General features: G+C 38.6%; 1 protein-coding gene across 6 annotated transcripts in view; it reads right to left on the bottom strand.

Annotated features, from left to right (window-relative positions):
* The window catches only part of Igf1 (insulin like growth factor 1), a 75,087-nt gene that overhangs the window by 20,913 nt on the left and 36,324 nt on the right, over window positions 1-17,850 (bottom strand). For all 6 annotated transcript variants that reach the window (XM_048357099.1, XM_048357086.1, XM_048357092.1 and 3 more), the window contains exon 3: window positions 618-799. In XM_048357099.1, coding sequence (XP_048213056.1) covers window positions 618-799 — 182 coding nt within the window. The remainder of the gene's footprint in view (window positions 1-617; window positions 800-17,850) is intronic.

Below are 17,850 nucleotides of genomic sequence, written 5' to 3'. Positions count from 1 at the left end.
AAAAGACTTCTGCAAATTTTAATCATTAGAAAGTTCTAAGTGTTCTTTGAATCACAGAAATTTCTGTTATCAATGTGTTTAATTTATATTTGCCACTGAATGCCAATTTCAATTAATTTCCACTAGAGACTCTTATTTCTTTGTGTACCACGGCAGAATCCCAGGGCTGACATGTTTTGTTATTAATGACCCATATGACAGACATTAATATTGGCCCATCAGTAGTTTTGTGCAAGCATATACAAAGCATCTTGAAGTATATGCATTAACTTAGTTAATTTTGACAATATTCTATTTTGGTAGATCTCATTAATACAGATAAAATTGATAAGTTATTTGGCCAAGGAATCTCAGCAGGTGACTTCAGGTTTTGTCTGATACAAAGCCTGGGTTTATTCAATGTTTTCTACCGTCTTCTAGTCACCAGATTGCTAGAGTGAATGATCATAAGGATGGACAAATAATCCATCTCGTTGGTGGGACTGGAGATGTTTTTTGTCCTGTCATCCAGGAAAACTGTGGTGCAGAATTTCTGTTTGGCCCATCCAAGTCAGAAGTAACTTGTAAAAGACAGAGATTACTTGACGATGGTTGGATTCCCACCTATGAAGGCTTACCTTCTGAGTCTTGGGCATGTCAGTGTGGCGCTGGGCACGGACAGAGCGGGCAGACTTGGCAGGCTTAAGGGGGGCACAATACATCTCCAGCCTCCGCAGATCACAGCTCCGGAAGCAGCACTCATCCACGATGCCTGTCTGAGGTGCCCTCCGACTGCTGGAGCCATAGCCAGTGGGCTTGTCTGTAACAATCAGACATGGTGGCCTGGTGTTAAAGTGCAAACTCTCTGTCATCCAGACCTAACATTTTTCATCTCCCTACATTGTCCATGCACATCCTCCATCAGCTCACCTTCTTCTTGAAGCTTTCCCAAACATGTCTCACACCCAGATCCTTTGGTATTCAAGTAGCTCCTGGAATCTATCCTACACTCACTACCTCATTCACTGAGCACTTTATTTTTGTTGTTGTCAATTCTGCCCACCTTCCTAGTAAATTGTGATCAAGACGCTTGTTTATATGTAATCCCAACTTTTCCTTACATACTGGACTAGTTGGGAGGCCACTAGGAATACATTTTTCTTTAAACATTGTTAAACTTTAATTCCTATTTTTAATTTGTAAGGTACAGAATTATATTTTGGCATGGGTGAACATTGTGCAAATATTAACTCAAGATATTTAGGTTATCTGTGTTTTTAAACATCTGTGAAAGGATATCTTCTTCCATAAATGATACTGAGAATAGCGGTTGCCATGAATCTTTGTAGCAAATATGTGTAGTTTTTATATATAGGAAAGCTCAATTGTTTTTTTTTTCTTTTGCCTAGCTCTTCCACTGTAAAATCAGGTTGGGTATGGAAGAGGTTGCAAGTCTCCAAAATTTTACTCCTATTTTATTTATATGAAGATAGACTTTCAGAATGAGTTGCTTAAATTTCAGTATGTTTGCTAACAAGTCTGAGTACACATCATCAAGAGACCTGATATATAACTCTGGACAAGTTACCAAACCCCTTGAGGTCTTAGTTTCCCCATTTGTCAATTGGAGTTAATAACATCTTCCTGGTCAGAACTGAGGATGAAATGTATTAGATGAAATAAATTGATGAATAGTACCTAGCATAATACCTAAAACCTACCAGGTCTTAAGTATAAATAATGGTTTACTTCACCTCTAACCTTTTCCTTGTCTTATGTGGTCCATGAAAACTCATCCAGAAGTCTTGGAACTTAGAAACGATAATAACACCAATGGGCTAGGGCCCTTCTCCCTTTACCACAGAAAGATAAGAACATTGTCTCTGTTTTCTTATAGAATTACTACTATACCAGACAGTGAACTAAATCAGTGTCCACCTTTCATGTGATTCTAATTGCCCTTAAGGAATACCATGACTTAAGTTTCTTTTGATATTTTCAAATCAGACCTCTTGGCAAATAGTTTTAGTTTGCTTTTATTTTGAGCTTACTTTTTAACTGGTTCTAGGACTAAAAGAAAGGGTAAAACAAGCTCATGTGGAACTTAACCTGCACCTCAATTATTTGTCAACTTTTTGTCATAGGAAATCTTTGGTTAAACCCACACCTATACTCCAGTATAGAAAACAGACAAAGTATGAAGCTGTGCTAGTTCAAGCAAGGTTAGGGAGTATGGACCTTTGCCTCATCTCATGTTCCTTAGCATCTTTTGGTGGTAGGATGCCTGGGTTTTCTCCACTGACATGCAATGTCTAGACTTCATGGAAATAAATGTGTGAAGCAACCATCTATAAGCATCCAATGAACAGTCAGACATATTTTCAATCTTAATCCTAACCCCAGACAGCATTATGTTAAATAAAACATCCTATATTCATTTAATAATACCTATTATACTGAAGGATAGGAATTGGAAAGTCAAAATCTTCATGTGTATTTTGAACTTCCTGAATGGGGGAGATCAGGGCCATAGTAATGGCTTGGTACCAAACTAGCTTGGCTGCCTTGATGCTGAAAAGGCCAATCATTTGTGGCATCCTCTAAGAACCTAAATGTTTTCCTGATGCTTGGCCCAGGTGCCTGGTGGCTGCTTCCTCCCATAAGGCAGGTTTATTGTCATTCTTAGGGCAGCTGGGGGTAGTAACTTAAGGAGGGTTCATTTGTGGTCTTTCTGGGTGGGACCTGCTGGTCTCTCTCAGAACAAACCCTGTGGGCTCCTCCTGGTTGTGGAGGAACTAGGCAGCTGGCCTGAACTGGAGCCTTAGCGGTGTGTGCACTGGCCATCAGAGGGAAGTCTAGCTCAGAAGTGGACTCTCTGCTTTTGCTAGCCAGCCAGGGCTGGCAAGCAGAGACTCAACTGGTCCCCTGAGCAATGTAAACAATGTTTTTTTTTTTCTTTTTATAATCCATTCCTGGGACTATAAATTAGAGGAAAGTTACAAATGGGCTTACATGGTTCTTTGTAATCCACAAAGGACTTCTACATTCTTTTTGCTAACTGGGTAGCCAGTCAAAAATGGAGGATATACTTGGGGTTTTCACTTTGGGTAAGGAGGAAGGAAAAGGTGACTTGGCCCATGTTGTTGCAATTATGTTGGTAGTCTGTTTCAGGTGATGAGTGCTGTTTGTTGAGATTAGAAATTTCAAATGGGAGACATTTGTTGATTATGGTAATTTGATGTTTGGGGTGGGGTTATAGGAGTGGTTCCAGAAACTTTCAAACTTAGCCAATTCAGAAACAACTAATTTCGAAACTCAGGCTCATGAGTTGAAAACAGAGAGGTTTACAGAGATTTGGGAATTCCAAGATGATTTCCATTTTGAGCACCTCCAACTTAATCTTGTTTCTGAGATTCTTGCTATGACAAAAGGAATCAACTGTTTTTCTTGGTATGATAGAGAACATTCTGTTGTTGTTGTTGTTGATACTGGTGTTTGAATTCAGGACCTTGAAGTTGGTAGGCAAGCACTTTATCACTTGAGCCATATCCCAGCCCAGCAGGGAGCATTTCTGTGCATTGCATATTCCATTTTTGATGACTATCAAGAGCCATGAAACTTCCAGCAGCTCTGTTTCATCTTGTGAAATAAATAGTAATCATCTATCATCAAAGCAAAAATAACACACCCCGTATACCTGCATTGTTGTTTCTTTCAGATGAGCTCACAGTTTGATGTGGCTCAGTCTTTAAAGAAACTTTTAGTCCAGGCTTTCAATACTATGCTTTTTAGTCCATAGACTGGTAAATTTAGAACAGATAATTGTAGGATTTAAAAAATAATATTCCACAAGGAAAGTTGATCTTATTCATATTTGTTTTCTGAAAAATTATTGAAGCAGTGGTATATAGACTTGGATTTTTCCCATAAACACAACTATCAGCTGTCACTAGCTACCATAATTTTAGAGAGATTTTTTCTTTGTCTATTCATAATGCCTACAATGGACTCATTGTACCCTATTCAGAATATATGAATATGACAAGTGTTTACATATGCCTTTTAAAGTTTTAATCCATGCTTTGAAAGTCCTGTAGGCTTAATTTCTAGTTCAATATTAGGATATTCAATAAACAATAAGACTTTCTTACTAACAGACAGAAAACAACTGTGGGACAAAGTTTTATCCTTTATTTCAAATGCTTCACAGTTCTCTTTTTCTCCAGAGCCACAATAAAGATATTTCCTGTTATGGGCTAAAACAAGAAGCATGACATAATATAGTTTACTGGAAAGTCAATAGAATAATTTGATGTAGTGCCGATTTTGCTAGAAGTGGTATTTTAATGACTTCTGAATTATAGCTAATTTTAGTCACTATTTTTTAAATGAGACAAAATTAATTGTTCCATCCTTGCCTTTAAAAATTCTCTTTTAAAAATGGAGGAAGAGTGAAAAAACACAGTCATGGTATTCAGTAGACACTATGTGGAAAATGAACTATGCAACTTGCAAGCAAGGCCGGAAAGGGGAAACTGGGGGAAAACAAAAAAAGGGATGACATTTTCCAAAAAGAATTGTATTCATTATCTGATTTATGAAATTCATCACCATAATAATAACAATAAAATTATATTAAAAAACACTCTCTATTATGTAATTCTGCACTAGAAGGCAGAATCAAGACTGAAAGGTGATTGGGAAATAAATAATGATTTAATATAGGGAAAACAGTTTTTAACAATTTGAACACAATCATGGTAAAAACCGGATAGAGTTCTTTGAAAAGCAATGTATAGCCCCTTGCAGAAAGCAGTTAAATAAAGGTTGTAAGAATATCTGTCATAGTTTCTAGGAGTAGATTCCTGTATTAAACCCGGTGAATATTTGTGGTGGGTTTTCTATTCCAGAGATTCTATGGAGAAATTGAAGAGAAAACTCTTCTAGGCTAAATAATTGGTATACTGGAAGCCATTTGCTTTGGCTTTGAGAAAGAGGTTCAGATATTTTCAAACTTAGATGGTAAAAATTTGTTCTGTATTTATCATTTGAATCCTCTAAACAGCTTCATTTTTCATTATCCTACTCAATACTACCTGTCAATGACAGGTAACTGGGACAGTCCCTTCTAAAATGAGGTATAGGCCCAACATTTAGTTGTATTGACATTATAAAATGTCTACATACTCACTCAAATATGAGAAAAAACAGGCATGTATAACATTCTACAGATGTTTTTCTTGCTGACAAAGCCCTAACACTGAAAATTTACATATTTTGTTTGTTGTGTTAAACATTTTGCTTCAGAGATTTCCTAGAATATAGCCCAAAATATTACTTAGCAGACAAGTTGACCACCAGTTAACATAGATTCTGACTCTCCTATGAGTTGACATAATATTTAGTCATGACGCCCGGCTATATCTTGAAAGTTGGCCAACAGATAGAATTCCAATGGCTCAACAACTAGCTTCTATAATAACAGCACTTCCCTTTGAATAATGCATGGTCAGGGGAGTAATTCAATCATCTTCAGGGTAAACTTGCTAGTTACAAGGGTTTGGGACAGAATTGTGGCATCATCAAAACCACACCGGGTAGCTGAGTCTCACATTTTGTCACAGATGCAAGCAACTTGCACTCCTCCATTGCTGAAGAGAAATGCAAATGATGCTGAGATTCAATTGGACTCATCACTTCTAGATCTAGGAATGCTGGCTGTTTAGCCTTGTTAAATCTATCTACCTCTACTGATGTTGCTTTGGTTTCTGGAAATGAAGTAGAAACACTACTTGACTTTGATTTCCTTGGAGACTTCCCCTCTTGCTTAGTGAGAAGGGTTTTTAGCTGTTTTTACTTTTGCCATTTGGAAAGAGAAAAACTCTGATTTGAAGAATCAGTTAACTAATGACAAATGCAAACATTTTCCAATACTTACTTTATGTAAAGCTAAATAGCTTTACTTATGTACTAAGTATAGGTGTACATTCAGTTTTCCAATATTTACATATATAGGGATATACTTAGTTTTGAAGACAAATACTTATTACTCTTTGAGTTCTGAGGAATAAAACTATTCACTAGAAGTTTGCTAGTGGAAGAAAATTCCAAAGTGGATCATTTCTAAGAAAGCAGGATACAAGAGGAGTAAGACCATTCAAGTTGTTTCTTTTTAGAGATTTCTAGAAAGTTCTCAATTACATGTCAGGTAGAAAGCACAAATGGGATTCTTAGCTAATAAATGAATTTGCACTTAACTTTGACTAACTGAGGCTTGATTGAACAGCTGAGTATCACAATTAAAATATGTAAAAGCAAGAAAATCAGGTTTTTCCTACCAATTATTTATTTCACATATCTTGGCACATTGATAACTTAGAATAATTGGCTTCTTGGGGCAGTATTTCTCTGTGGCACATCTTACCTATTAAAAATAATTAAGTTGACATAATATGGCATAGTAGAAAAATTGTAAGCAATCTTTTTTTTAAACTTATATTGGACTTTGAGCAGCTTAGGCCCTCATGAGATGTCTACATATTAGCATTACTCTCTCTCTCTCTCTCTCTCTCTCTCTCTCTCTCTCTCTCTCGTCTCTCTCTCTCTCTCGGTTCTAAGTTCAGATCCAGAGTCTTGTGCATGTTAAGTGTGCAGTGTACCATTGAACTATTCCCCCACACCTACCACTTTGGCATTCAACTTTTCTTTCCTTTCCTTTTTGCTTTTTAGCGATAGGGTATTTCTATATAGCTCAGGCTAGATTTAAGTTTCCAGTCCTCCTGCCTCAGTTTTACAATTGCTGGGATTACAGAATCAGTGTTCATTTGTGGAAACAGAATTCACTTCCTAATCTTTCCCACATTAATGGCTTTATATGAAAGACCAACTCTTTTCATAACTGCCTAACAGAAGGAAAATTATGATAATACTATTATCCAGACTTTAAATACAACATATGGAATGGCTAATATTGCCTGAACTTAAACCCCTTTGAGAGTTAATATTGTACTTTTAAAATTTTTCTGTGGAAATCATATTTTATTTTTAAGAAGTATTGCAAAACACATAGCCATGTAAAGCTATATATATATATATATATATATATATATATATATGACTTAGAAAAGATATGTAAAGAAGCTTTTATTGGTGGTTACATCACTATGCACTTAGAATAACATGGGTACAGACATATATCTTCTCTGACACATATCAGAAAATTAGGTGACTTTTGATCAGTATCAGAGTTTATGAATTTACGATTTTAAAGAAATTATGTATATATATATACATGTAACATGTATGTGTATATGTGTGTATATATGTATCTGCTGCCTTATACTTTGCTAGTGGCCCCGGTACATTTCTGCTTTTCTGTGGAAGTATCTTTCCAAGTGAGATTGACCTTTGGCATCTGTAAAACTGAACACTGAGAAAATGTTCCCTTTTCTATGAATTAGGGGTCACAAACTTTTCTTGAAAACCTATCAAACTTAGGCATTGATTTCACTTTGGGCCTGTGTTAATTTTTAATTGGCAGTGTTTGTTGGTCCCACTACCTCTCAATTGGAGGAGGTCATCTTATCTAGGAATCATGGCCATATATAACCTACCACCACCCTTACCCCTCAGTAGCTTTTTTTCTCAGCTACAAAATCCCCAGAATCCAAAAGACCAAAGTCTTTCTGTTACTCAGCCAAGTCAATGTTTATGTATCTCTGGGTCTGAAAGGAATGAAACAGTGTTTGGGGCTGTCACTTTCTGGACAGCCTTTCTTCTTTTGGAAGCCCAACTCAAGGGCAGGTGTGAAAAGGGTACTTGCTCAGCTCACCTTAATTTTTAAGGCCAAGGAGCTAACATGCAAAGCCTAGGGGCAAAGACAACTAGAGATTCAAAGCAGAAACATGACTGTTTTAAGACTCTATGGAGAGATGGGCCAACCGATTGAGAAGCAGTGTGATGTATTACTTTTGCCTGATACAATGCCCTTGAGGATGAGCGTCTTGCCAGGACAGCACAATTTACTAGCTTAGGTCCTTTTCCAGGGCTTGGAGGAGGTGGATGTAGCCAAGAAAATTATACTCTGGAAAGAGAAATGCTGTGCAGCACAGAAATGTTGTCCTGAGGGAGTGTTTTGGTTTATCAATGTCTAGGGTGAAAGATAATCAAATGCCAAGAGGTCATTTTTATGTTTGAATTGTTTCATTGGAGACTGCTGTGTACGTTAGCTACCATTTTCTAGTTATGCAAGTTCTATTATTTATGACATGTTATAGAATCTGAGTTAGACAGTTCTTGATTCACTTGGATTTGGACCTTGGATTTGGAAAAGGTCCCCAAATTTTCTAGGACTGGAAGATGGACATACCAAAAACACCTCCTAGATTGAACTGTTGGACAACTTAGATAAGAATGTATATAAAGTGCTTTGTATAGTATCTGGTGATCAGTAACTAAATGTTGTTTATTTGTTATGAAATCAAGCTTCTCAGCATATCTTGCTAAGCAGGTATCTTCTATCTTACTCTTAAAAATAGATTTCTGATCAGGTATCAGTGACTCATGCCTGCAATTTTAGCTACTTGTGAGGATGAGATCTGAGGATCACAACTCTGAGCAAGCCTGGGCAAGACTCTTATCTCCTATTAACCACCCAAAAGCTATAGCTAACCTTGAGTGAAAAGCTCAGGGACAGCACTCAGGTGGATGAGTTCCAAGCCTGAATGCGTGCACGTCCATGCGCGCGCGCGCACACACACACACACACACACACACACACACACACACAGAGAAAGTATTAAAAATTTGAAAAACAAAACAAAACAAAAGAAAACAAATTACTATGGTTAAAATCTAAAAAAAAAAAGGATGGTTTCTCTAGACAGAGATGGGCATTCTGCATTAAAAATAAATGAATGACTGTTTCCTTGCAAGAATGCCCCAATTTTATCATTCTGAACATATCATTCTGAATAGTTTTAATGTACATATTCTATGAGACTGGATCCTTAAGTTCAATAAGGCAATGTCAGATGGGTATTCCTTGACCTCTTGTTACCTTGAATCTTTTCCCCAAATAACCTGCAGCTTAAAAAAAAAAGACTGCCTTTTCAGTATCCACCTGTCTTATTTCAAAATATGAGGCATAAGATGGAGGGGGGTGAATATATGGTCACACAGCAGGAGTATTTGTCTTCTCTCTACTATTGGCTTCCCCACCTTTCTCCTACCACTCCAACCTGCTTCTCTCTCCAATCCTACTGTTGACGTCCATTGACATTCACTGTCCTCACTGATGGATAGTAGAGTACAAGTTCATGCACTGCTAGTTGGTGGTAGGCTGGGACATAGAAGTTAGTTCTCTCTCTAGATTGACTAGAAGATATGAATTCCTTTCTTAAAAAAAATTTTTTTTTGTCAGGCCTGTTTTGGGAATAAGCAGCCACAAAGTATAGAGTATCAGCAGGCCTGCTTAATCACTACTCCATCTTGAACTCAGGTCTGAACGGAATCAAAATAAACAAGAGGAAGGATAAGAAGGGACATTGAAGAATCTCTTTCTTCCTTTCCTTTTCAGTTCGTGTTTTGTTTTGTGGGCGAATGACTGTGATGAAAATTATAAGCAGAGTCTGGCTCCAACCTGGAGATTGTAACCTTGCCATCCACATTATCTGCTACACTTACACTATGATTGTTAGTTTACTATTTCAGGTGTGAAAAGAGAGGCCTTGTAGGCAAAACACAGGCATTTATGAATAGAGGACAACACCCCTTTTCTAGTGCTACAGAAAGATGAACCAGCCAAAGGAGTATGAAAGCACAATCTCTTTATTTTTAGTTTCACTCTAAAGTCTATGGTTTCTCTTTTCTTTGCAACTTTGGCACTTGCCCTGTGTTCTTAGGGGCCCTGCTCCCTGTCAGTCTTCTCACTCAGACCTCTGTTTTTTGCTTGGGGCCTATCTGGACCTTTTCCCAGGGGTGGGTGTGACAGGGTCATGATGGCAGGTGAAGAAGAGGTGATGGCTGCCAGGGAAATCTGGCATGTCTGAAGGAAGGGAGAGTATTGGGAGGTGAAAGGCCTGTAAAGAAAGGCATCCAGGCCTGCATCAGGGTGTAAACTATTGGAAGACAGCCTCCACAGCAGCAGAAACAGCCCTTGGCACTATGTGGCCAAGAAGGCAGCAGCCAGAGTCAGAGACAGATTGAACACATGGAGAGAAGGAAGGAGGAGGGAGAGTGAAGAGCTGGAGGAGATGGTTTGGGTGTTACATGATATAAATAACTGCCTGGTTTGCACTTGACTGCCAGTTGGGTTGTGTGTGACATCCTTTTCATGCTGGTGTGTCAACAGTGTTTTTCTTGGATCAAAAGGTCTGGGAGAGTGTTTCTATAGCTCACAACACCATGCCATTTGTATAGAGGAAATAGAAAAGAAAGAAGCAATATGGTATCTTGAGAGCAATACTGGAGTTCAGCCCCAGATTCTTTGCATTGACTCATAAGTCATCCAAAACTCATATAGATAGCCAAAGTACTGAGTAATTTCAAGACACAGCTCTCAATATTATCTGGAAGGCTATGCTACTCATTTTTACCCCCAGAGCTGAGGAACAAACTCAGGACTTGGCACTTGCCAGGCAAATGTTCTTCCACTGAGCTAAATCTCCAACCCCACTACCCCCTTTTAGAATCCATCCCTTCCCAGGAGTTGTGTAAGAAGTAGATACAATCAAACTACATTATAAAAATCAGAGTGTTAAGAGAATAATGGCTTCTCATTTTGGTGGGAATTGCAAATGAGATTTATTAAAGAAGTCTCCCTAGAAATACGTTTTACCATTACTCTTCTAAGTAACTCAGCCCTATGAGGGTTATCAATATTGTTGACCACAATACTTAATGTTTAATGCTCAATGTAGGCCAATGTTTTATCTTTCTTGGTGTCTTTCAATGGTATATGAATCCTGTGTGAGATAATCACTTCTGTTCAGGTGAACAAATGCATCATCTTCTTGGAGATTTCCAATGGTAGTTCATGTTCCCTCATGTGTTTCTAGATAGGTCATGATCTATGTCATTAGTACTCAATGTGTGTCCAAGGGAGAAAAATCACATGATAAAGTTCATAAATGTAGATTTCTTATGTGCCATCCTGTTTTTAGGGAATACATTAATGACAAGGTTACTAAAAATTTTTAAATCTTTACAAGACATTCTTAAGCATGGTATAGTATTATTCATCAAAATACCAAGAAAGTATGTAGACTAAGGCTGAATGGCTAATTTAGAGTACATTATTTCAGAAAATTTCAGGTAAAATCTGGATGCATTGGACTATTACTTCTTCCAAGAAAGTATGTAGACTAAGGCTGAATGGCTAATTTAGAGTACATTATTTCAGAAAATTTCAGATAAAATCTGGATGCATTGGACTATTACTTCTTTCTTTTATGGAGAATTTTGCTCCTATAAAATGCTTCCATTTTTCCCATAGCATTTGATTGCTTAAGTCTGATCAAGAGAACATAAGTGTTTTCCCTAAATTATTATATTTTAGAGTTTCCCATGTCTTTGTTATAGCAGTCCCAAAGTCAATTGCAGTGGATTATTAGTAATCTTATGGTAATGATTCAACCTCTTAGCTATATTCCTTCCAACCTGACTATTATTCAAGCAATGATCTATGACTGGTGAGAGAGAGAGACAGAGAGCGCAAGCACTTGAGAATATGAGGTGGTTAAGTTACAGCTTGAATCCAAGATAAATGATGTTCTCATCTTTATTTCATTTGGGACCAACATCCTGCCTACATCCCAAACCTCATTAAATGCTTTTTAGAAAATATAATTATCCACCAAGAAAAAAAAATTCCAATTCTCTTAATTATCCTATTAACTTCAGTGGAGAAAAAATATTTTTGGCTTGTGATATTGGCTGGAGATATCGTAGTCTTTTTATTTGTATTTTTTCTTCATCTTCAGACATACTGTGAGTGGTCACAGAGCTCTGTCCTGGGGCCCACTCTGAGACAATGGCATCTTGAACTAGAGTGTTGCCCCAGAAATCATTTTCCAACTCATCACAAAACCTCTCCATCGTTGCAGAATTAGTTGGACTCCTTGAGACAAGCAATGTGAAACCTAATGTGACATACAGCTGGGGAGAATCCTTTTGAGTAGGGACACCAGGCCAGGATGACTAGTTTGTGGGCCATTTTTATTTCCCCTGATGCTTGCCTTCTGTCTGCTCTCTTTGGCTCAGTCGTATGTTTGGGACAGCTTCATGAGTAGTGTTTATGCTAATACTGAAGTTCTGTTCTAACTGTAGCAGGAAGTAAGGGTCTAAGTGCAGAGGCTAAAGGCTGTCTTCCGATGGACAGTTTTGCATCTGGGAAGCCTCCATTCTCTCTGTCTCTGTCTCTGTCTGTCTGTCTCTCTCTCTCTCTTTCTCTCTTTCTCTCTCTCCTTTCCTGCCTCCTATCCAGGACCTTCTTCCTCATAATGCCATGCAAAGTTTCTTATCTTTGAAAGTTTCTTATATTTTGATAGGTATGGTTTCTGTAGTCTGAACTATGTCAAATCACAATTATTATATAATACTATATTATATAAGCATTACATACATAAGCCTTCAGGTTGATGAGAAGAAACAATTCTTTGGGTTCTGTAGCACTTTCCATACAGGAGAGATGGGAGGAGAGTAAGTAAAACTTTTGACTCAGAAGCAGTTATGACAAGAACAAACAGAGAGCACTAAAGCAATCTACGCTGTATGAGTTTGTCATCACTTTTGACAAAACACCTCGTGTGCACAACTTATGGGAAGAAAGATTTATTTTGCCCAGAAGTTTGAGAAGTTTTAGTCCATGGTCAGCTGCCTCCACCGCTTTTATGTCTATAAAAAGCAGAAACATCATGGCAGAAAATACATGACAGAGGAAAGCTTCTTCCCTCATGGTGGCCAGGAAGCAGGGAAAGAGAAAGGAGGATGTAGAGAAAGATACATCCTGCGGAGGCACACCCCCTACTGCTTCCAATCAAATTCCTTCTAATAGTCCACTCACCTATGAATTCCTCCCGTGGATTCATCTATTAATGTACTTGGTACCCTCATGATCCAATCACCTGCCAATGCCGCCACTACTGGAGATCAGGACTTCCTTCAATAGATGGGTCCCTGAGGTCATTTCATACTCAGATCCTAGCATTCACCCCGGAACTGTCATTCAAAACATTGAAAAATGACTTTTAAAGAAACGAGTAGTTTAAAAAATGGAAGCTACTAGATCAAGAAAAATGGAATCTACTTCTAAACACTTGGTATTTTATTTTACTTCTTTTCATCTTTATTTTCTTCTTCTGTTTCAGGAAGATGCTCTGGTAAAGGTCACTTGTAAACTCCTGGTCTTTTTGTATCTCCTTGGTGAACTGATGCTCCCATAGTCTCCTGAGATTTGTCTTTGGCAGGCATTCCCCCAGTGGGACTATGAACTGTCATAAATTCCTCACATTCTTCAGAACATCTGTGACTTCTTTTGCCACATTGTTTTCCCCCTGGTACTCAACAGGCCACAAATCACCCTGAACTTCTCTTTCCAGGCTGTTGATGTCTTAACATTCGACTTTCAGACCAAATTCCTCTTCTGTCTTTGGCTGTAGCTCTTGGCTTCCCAAATGTCTTATATCCCCCATCTGGGTTAGTCATCTGTGGCATGTCCCATGGTATCTCTCCCAGCTTTCTACCTGGCCTGAAATGTTGTGTTTCTTCAAATCTGGTTTGAAGATTCATTAAGCTCTCTGACACAGTAGTGAAGATAACCCCTCCATGCAGGCAAGAACATTTGAGGAGACTTGCATACAGGAAGCTAGTGATAGAGAAGGCATTATAATAAAACCCAAAATATAACCACAATAAACTCAAAAACTTTTCCATTCGGCTTTCTCTTTGACATTTAGAAAAATCAGAGCCTTTGCAATAACACATAGCCAACAGCTTATTGTTACTGAGTACTTTCTATTAAACCATCATTTTTCATGTCTTATTACTTTTCAGGGAAATGTTACTTTTCATGTCTTCTCTCATTTATATCATTGTGGCCTCTCTGTGGAGAAGGAATTGTGATTATATCTTGATGAATATGAAGAAGCTGAGACTTAGGAAAGTTAAGCAGTAACTTGGCCAAAGTCATATCTTCTGTAAGGGGTAGTAGAGTCAGGCCACCATGATGAAAAACTCTGAATCAGAGTCTTTTATTGTGACTCTCATGGGTGCATGATGCTTATGTTAGATGTAAGTGAGACCTTCTAAGTGGGTCCCTCCTTCCCAGGGATTAAGCACATGTATTAGACACAGTCTATTGCCTTCTGGAGAATGCCAGAAGTAGTGCCAAGGCTGGCTCTCGCCCTTGAAATGGAAGTCTGTGCACTTCACTTCTGCATTTGAGGACATGGCTGGATGATGGAGGCTCACATTCCACCCAGCATACTGTGACCCTTGCAGCTTCAGATGGAGCAGTCAGCTCTGACATCTTGCCAGAAAATCTCATTTCCAGTAACTGTGGATTGCATAAAGTTATAACAACTTGAACAGACTGAGAATATTTCACATAAAACTTTGATATCCTAACAAATTATGTTGTTGTTTTCTTCTTATTCTTATCCAGATGCACATCATATTTGGACATAGCTACAGTCACAGCCTAAGTTTGTTGTGTTATATTTCTGGCACTTACGTTTACATGGCAAGTGTTTCTACATTGCTACATGATCTTCATAATTGTCATTTTAAAACTTCAGAACATTTTATTGGTTATATTTACTATCATTTTTTAAATCCATTTTTCTACTATTAGTAGGAATACTACTGTTAGCAGTACTTCTAATGCTAGGAATATAGCAATATGTTTAGACAGATCACATCCTACTTGTGGATAGATTATGAAAAAATTATCAGGCATGGAATTCTTTTTTTTATTTGCAGACAATTATTTTTATGTTTTTGAGATAGATTCCTCACTGTGTAGCCCAAGCTAGCCTTAAACTTGAATCCTCCTGCTTCAGCCTCCCAGTTTCTGGGATTATAGGGATGTACCACCATGCCTGTCAGACATATCTATTTTGCTGGAACTCCACAGGCATGCATAAGTACAGGAAAGAAGTTCATGCACAAAGCAGGGAATTATATCCAGACTTTTCTCTAAGAATTAAGAAAGCGAAAGTGAAGGTGGAACACAAACAAGACTCTTACCTGTGTCCTATGAATTAGAGAAAATATACCAAATTTCTGTTTTCAATTACTAGTGCAGTTTCCTCTGAAGGAAACATGAGACGTCACAGAGACTTAGGTTTGGCTTTCAAAGGGTTGCTAAGTAAAAGAAAAATAAAATCTAGGAAAATGAAATTGATGACAAGAGATCCTGGTTCTCAGTTTTCAAAATCACAAAGTATCTATAATGTTCCTTTTCTAGGGCGGATTCAAGGATTACAGCTGCCAAGACAACATAATACTCCAATAGATGGAGTGAGATCATTTGAATCCCAAATATCATAGGCTCTCCTCCTTTGATCCCTCTGAACTGAGGTCACCTCTGGACAACCTAGCTCTTGTTCAGCCTAGTGTTTTTCAACCTTCTTTGGGGTATAATATCCCTGATATCCTGCCTTTCTATCCAGACCCAAATCTTACCTTACCCCCCTTACCCATATGCTACTTCTCATGTATATCATCACTCCATCACACATATTTATTGAGCATCTAGTCTGTTTTAGACACAAATGCATTAACAGATCAGTAGCCCCTTATGGTTCTTGTGGCACCTTAATGGAAAGTGCAGTGCCCACTAATGGGCTCCACAGGTCATTGATGCTTGCTCCAAACAAGTGCTGAAGTCTAAGTCTAGCAAGTGAAGTTTCTTTTGGGTATCAGAGAGCATTCTGTTCCCATGATTTTTCTATTAACCTCTTTGGAGAAGTGACATAATTACTTTGTGCATCAACCACTCCAACTTAGCTACATATTATAACCTTTATCTTCTGTTCTGTGTTTCCCCCCCCCAACTTGGTTTTAAGTATTTTTGAGGGCAGAAACTTCATGCTTCTATGCTCCTGTGTCTAGAAGAACAGCTCTGGGCATGTGAGGCACAATTCATCTGTAGACAAACAGTCACAGATAGAAGCGCTATGTCAAAGAGAAAGTATCACAATGAGGAAAAGAAAGATAATATCAAGGACTGGAGATTTTGGTTCAGTGGTAGAGTACTTGCTTAGCACATATGAGGGCCAGGAATTGGTCTCCAACACTGTACAAAGCAAAGCACAGCACAGTACAGAAAGAAAAAACAAGCACCTCCCAAAATAAGAAAGTAAAACCAACCAACTAACCAGACAACCAATCAACCAAAACATTGAACCAGTGTCTGTATTTCTACCTCTCCTCTCATTAAAGGGGTCTATAAGAATACTTACCTCTATGGATTAGTAGGAGCGAGGCACCAAGAGTGTGGAGCAGCCTGTGGCACCCAGCAACTGCTCACAGAGCAGCATCTCACATGATCCTCTCCAGTGTCACTATTGCTATTTGAGTGCAAGTGGTTATGGGGACATGGTTAGGACATAGTCCCTGATGCCAGTTTCTTGAATGGAAACACTGGCTACCCCATCCCTGGTTATATGACTATGGATAAACTATTGATCCTCTTAGATGTCAGCACCTCACAAGGTGCTGGTCATGAATGCACGAGTAAACACTTAGCAAATGTTAGTTTACATTATTCACCAAAGAGCCAACAACTGGCTATTAGCTGCTTGGACTCCGTGCTCAGGATGCAGACGAGGACAAAGAGGACAGCCCGTCCCTGCCTCAGTCCCACCCCCAGCAGCCTGCAGTTCATAACACACGTCAGCATTATCGATCCACACAAGTCAGCTCCACAGCTCGCTCCAGAGAGCGGGCGGCAGTACAAATCACAGTCATACCTTCTGTCCTTTAGCATGTCAACAAACCCCTGCTGATGGACTTATTCCCATTCTATAGATCAGCAGACAGAATTTATGTAGCTTACGGATCTGGAAGTTCCTTTGCTTTTACATGTTAAGACTTCTCTCTCCTCACTTTCTTGTGCTCTGTGCCCCAAGAAAGGATGAATTTCAGGCTCATGAACCTATGCATCCAATGTCCAAGAAGACTAATACACCTTGGGGTAGGTGGATGTACAAAGACTCACAGCAGTGATTTCTCAACTTGAGCCTGTGTTGGTATATTATCTGGAGGACTTGTTAAAACCCAAACCAATGGACCCCAACCTTAGATTTTCCATTTTTAGAGGTCTGGGAAGGTGCCTGTGAATGTGCATTTCCATAAAGCTCTCTTGGTTGCTATCTGTGCCACTGTGTAAAATTCACTTCCCAAATGTGTGGGTAATCTGGGGTCAAGTACACAAGCACTGGAGAGAAGGGAAGAGCTAATTAAGACTGCAGTCCTGGGAAAGACCAGGAAGGGCTTGTATCTCCTTTGATAAGTTCCTAGTAAAGGTTATCTGTATGCTAATCTGATGGCAGAACCAACTGAACTGCAAAATAGAGAAAAAAAATATAATCTTCCAAAGTAAGGCACCGAATGGGGGAAAAATCATGCATGTTAACTCTTCCCCTTTCTTACATATTTTTTTTAATGTTCACAGTCATTCAATTCTACACTCCAACTAGCAACTTGAAGACCAGAAGCCATGGTTGAGGTTAGAAAAAATCTAAATTTAACAGGCTCCCTGGCAAAATGGAAAGCCATATGCATAGCGGTGTCCTCTGACACTGAAAGCTGCATTTTCTAAATACCAAGTTCAGTGTGTGTGTGTGTGTGTGTGTGTGTGTGTGTGTG

Source organism: Perognathus longimembris, chromosome 1, assembly GCF_023159225.1.
Source record: "Perognathus longimembris pacificus isolate PPM17 chromosome 1, ASM2315922v1, whole genome shotgun sequence".
NCBI classification, from domain to species: domain Eukaryota; kingdom Metazoa; phylum Chordata; class Mammalia; order Rodentia; family Heteromyidae; genus Perognathus; species Perognathus longimembris.
This window is presented reverse-complemented; position numbering and strand designations above follow the sequence as displayed.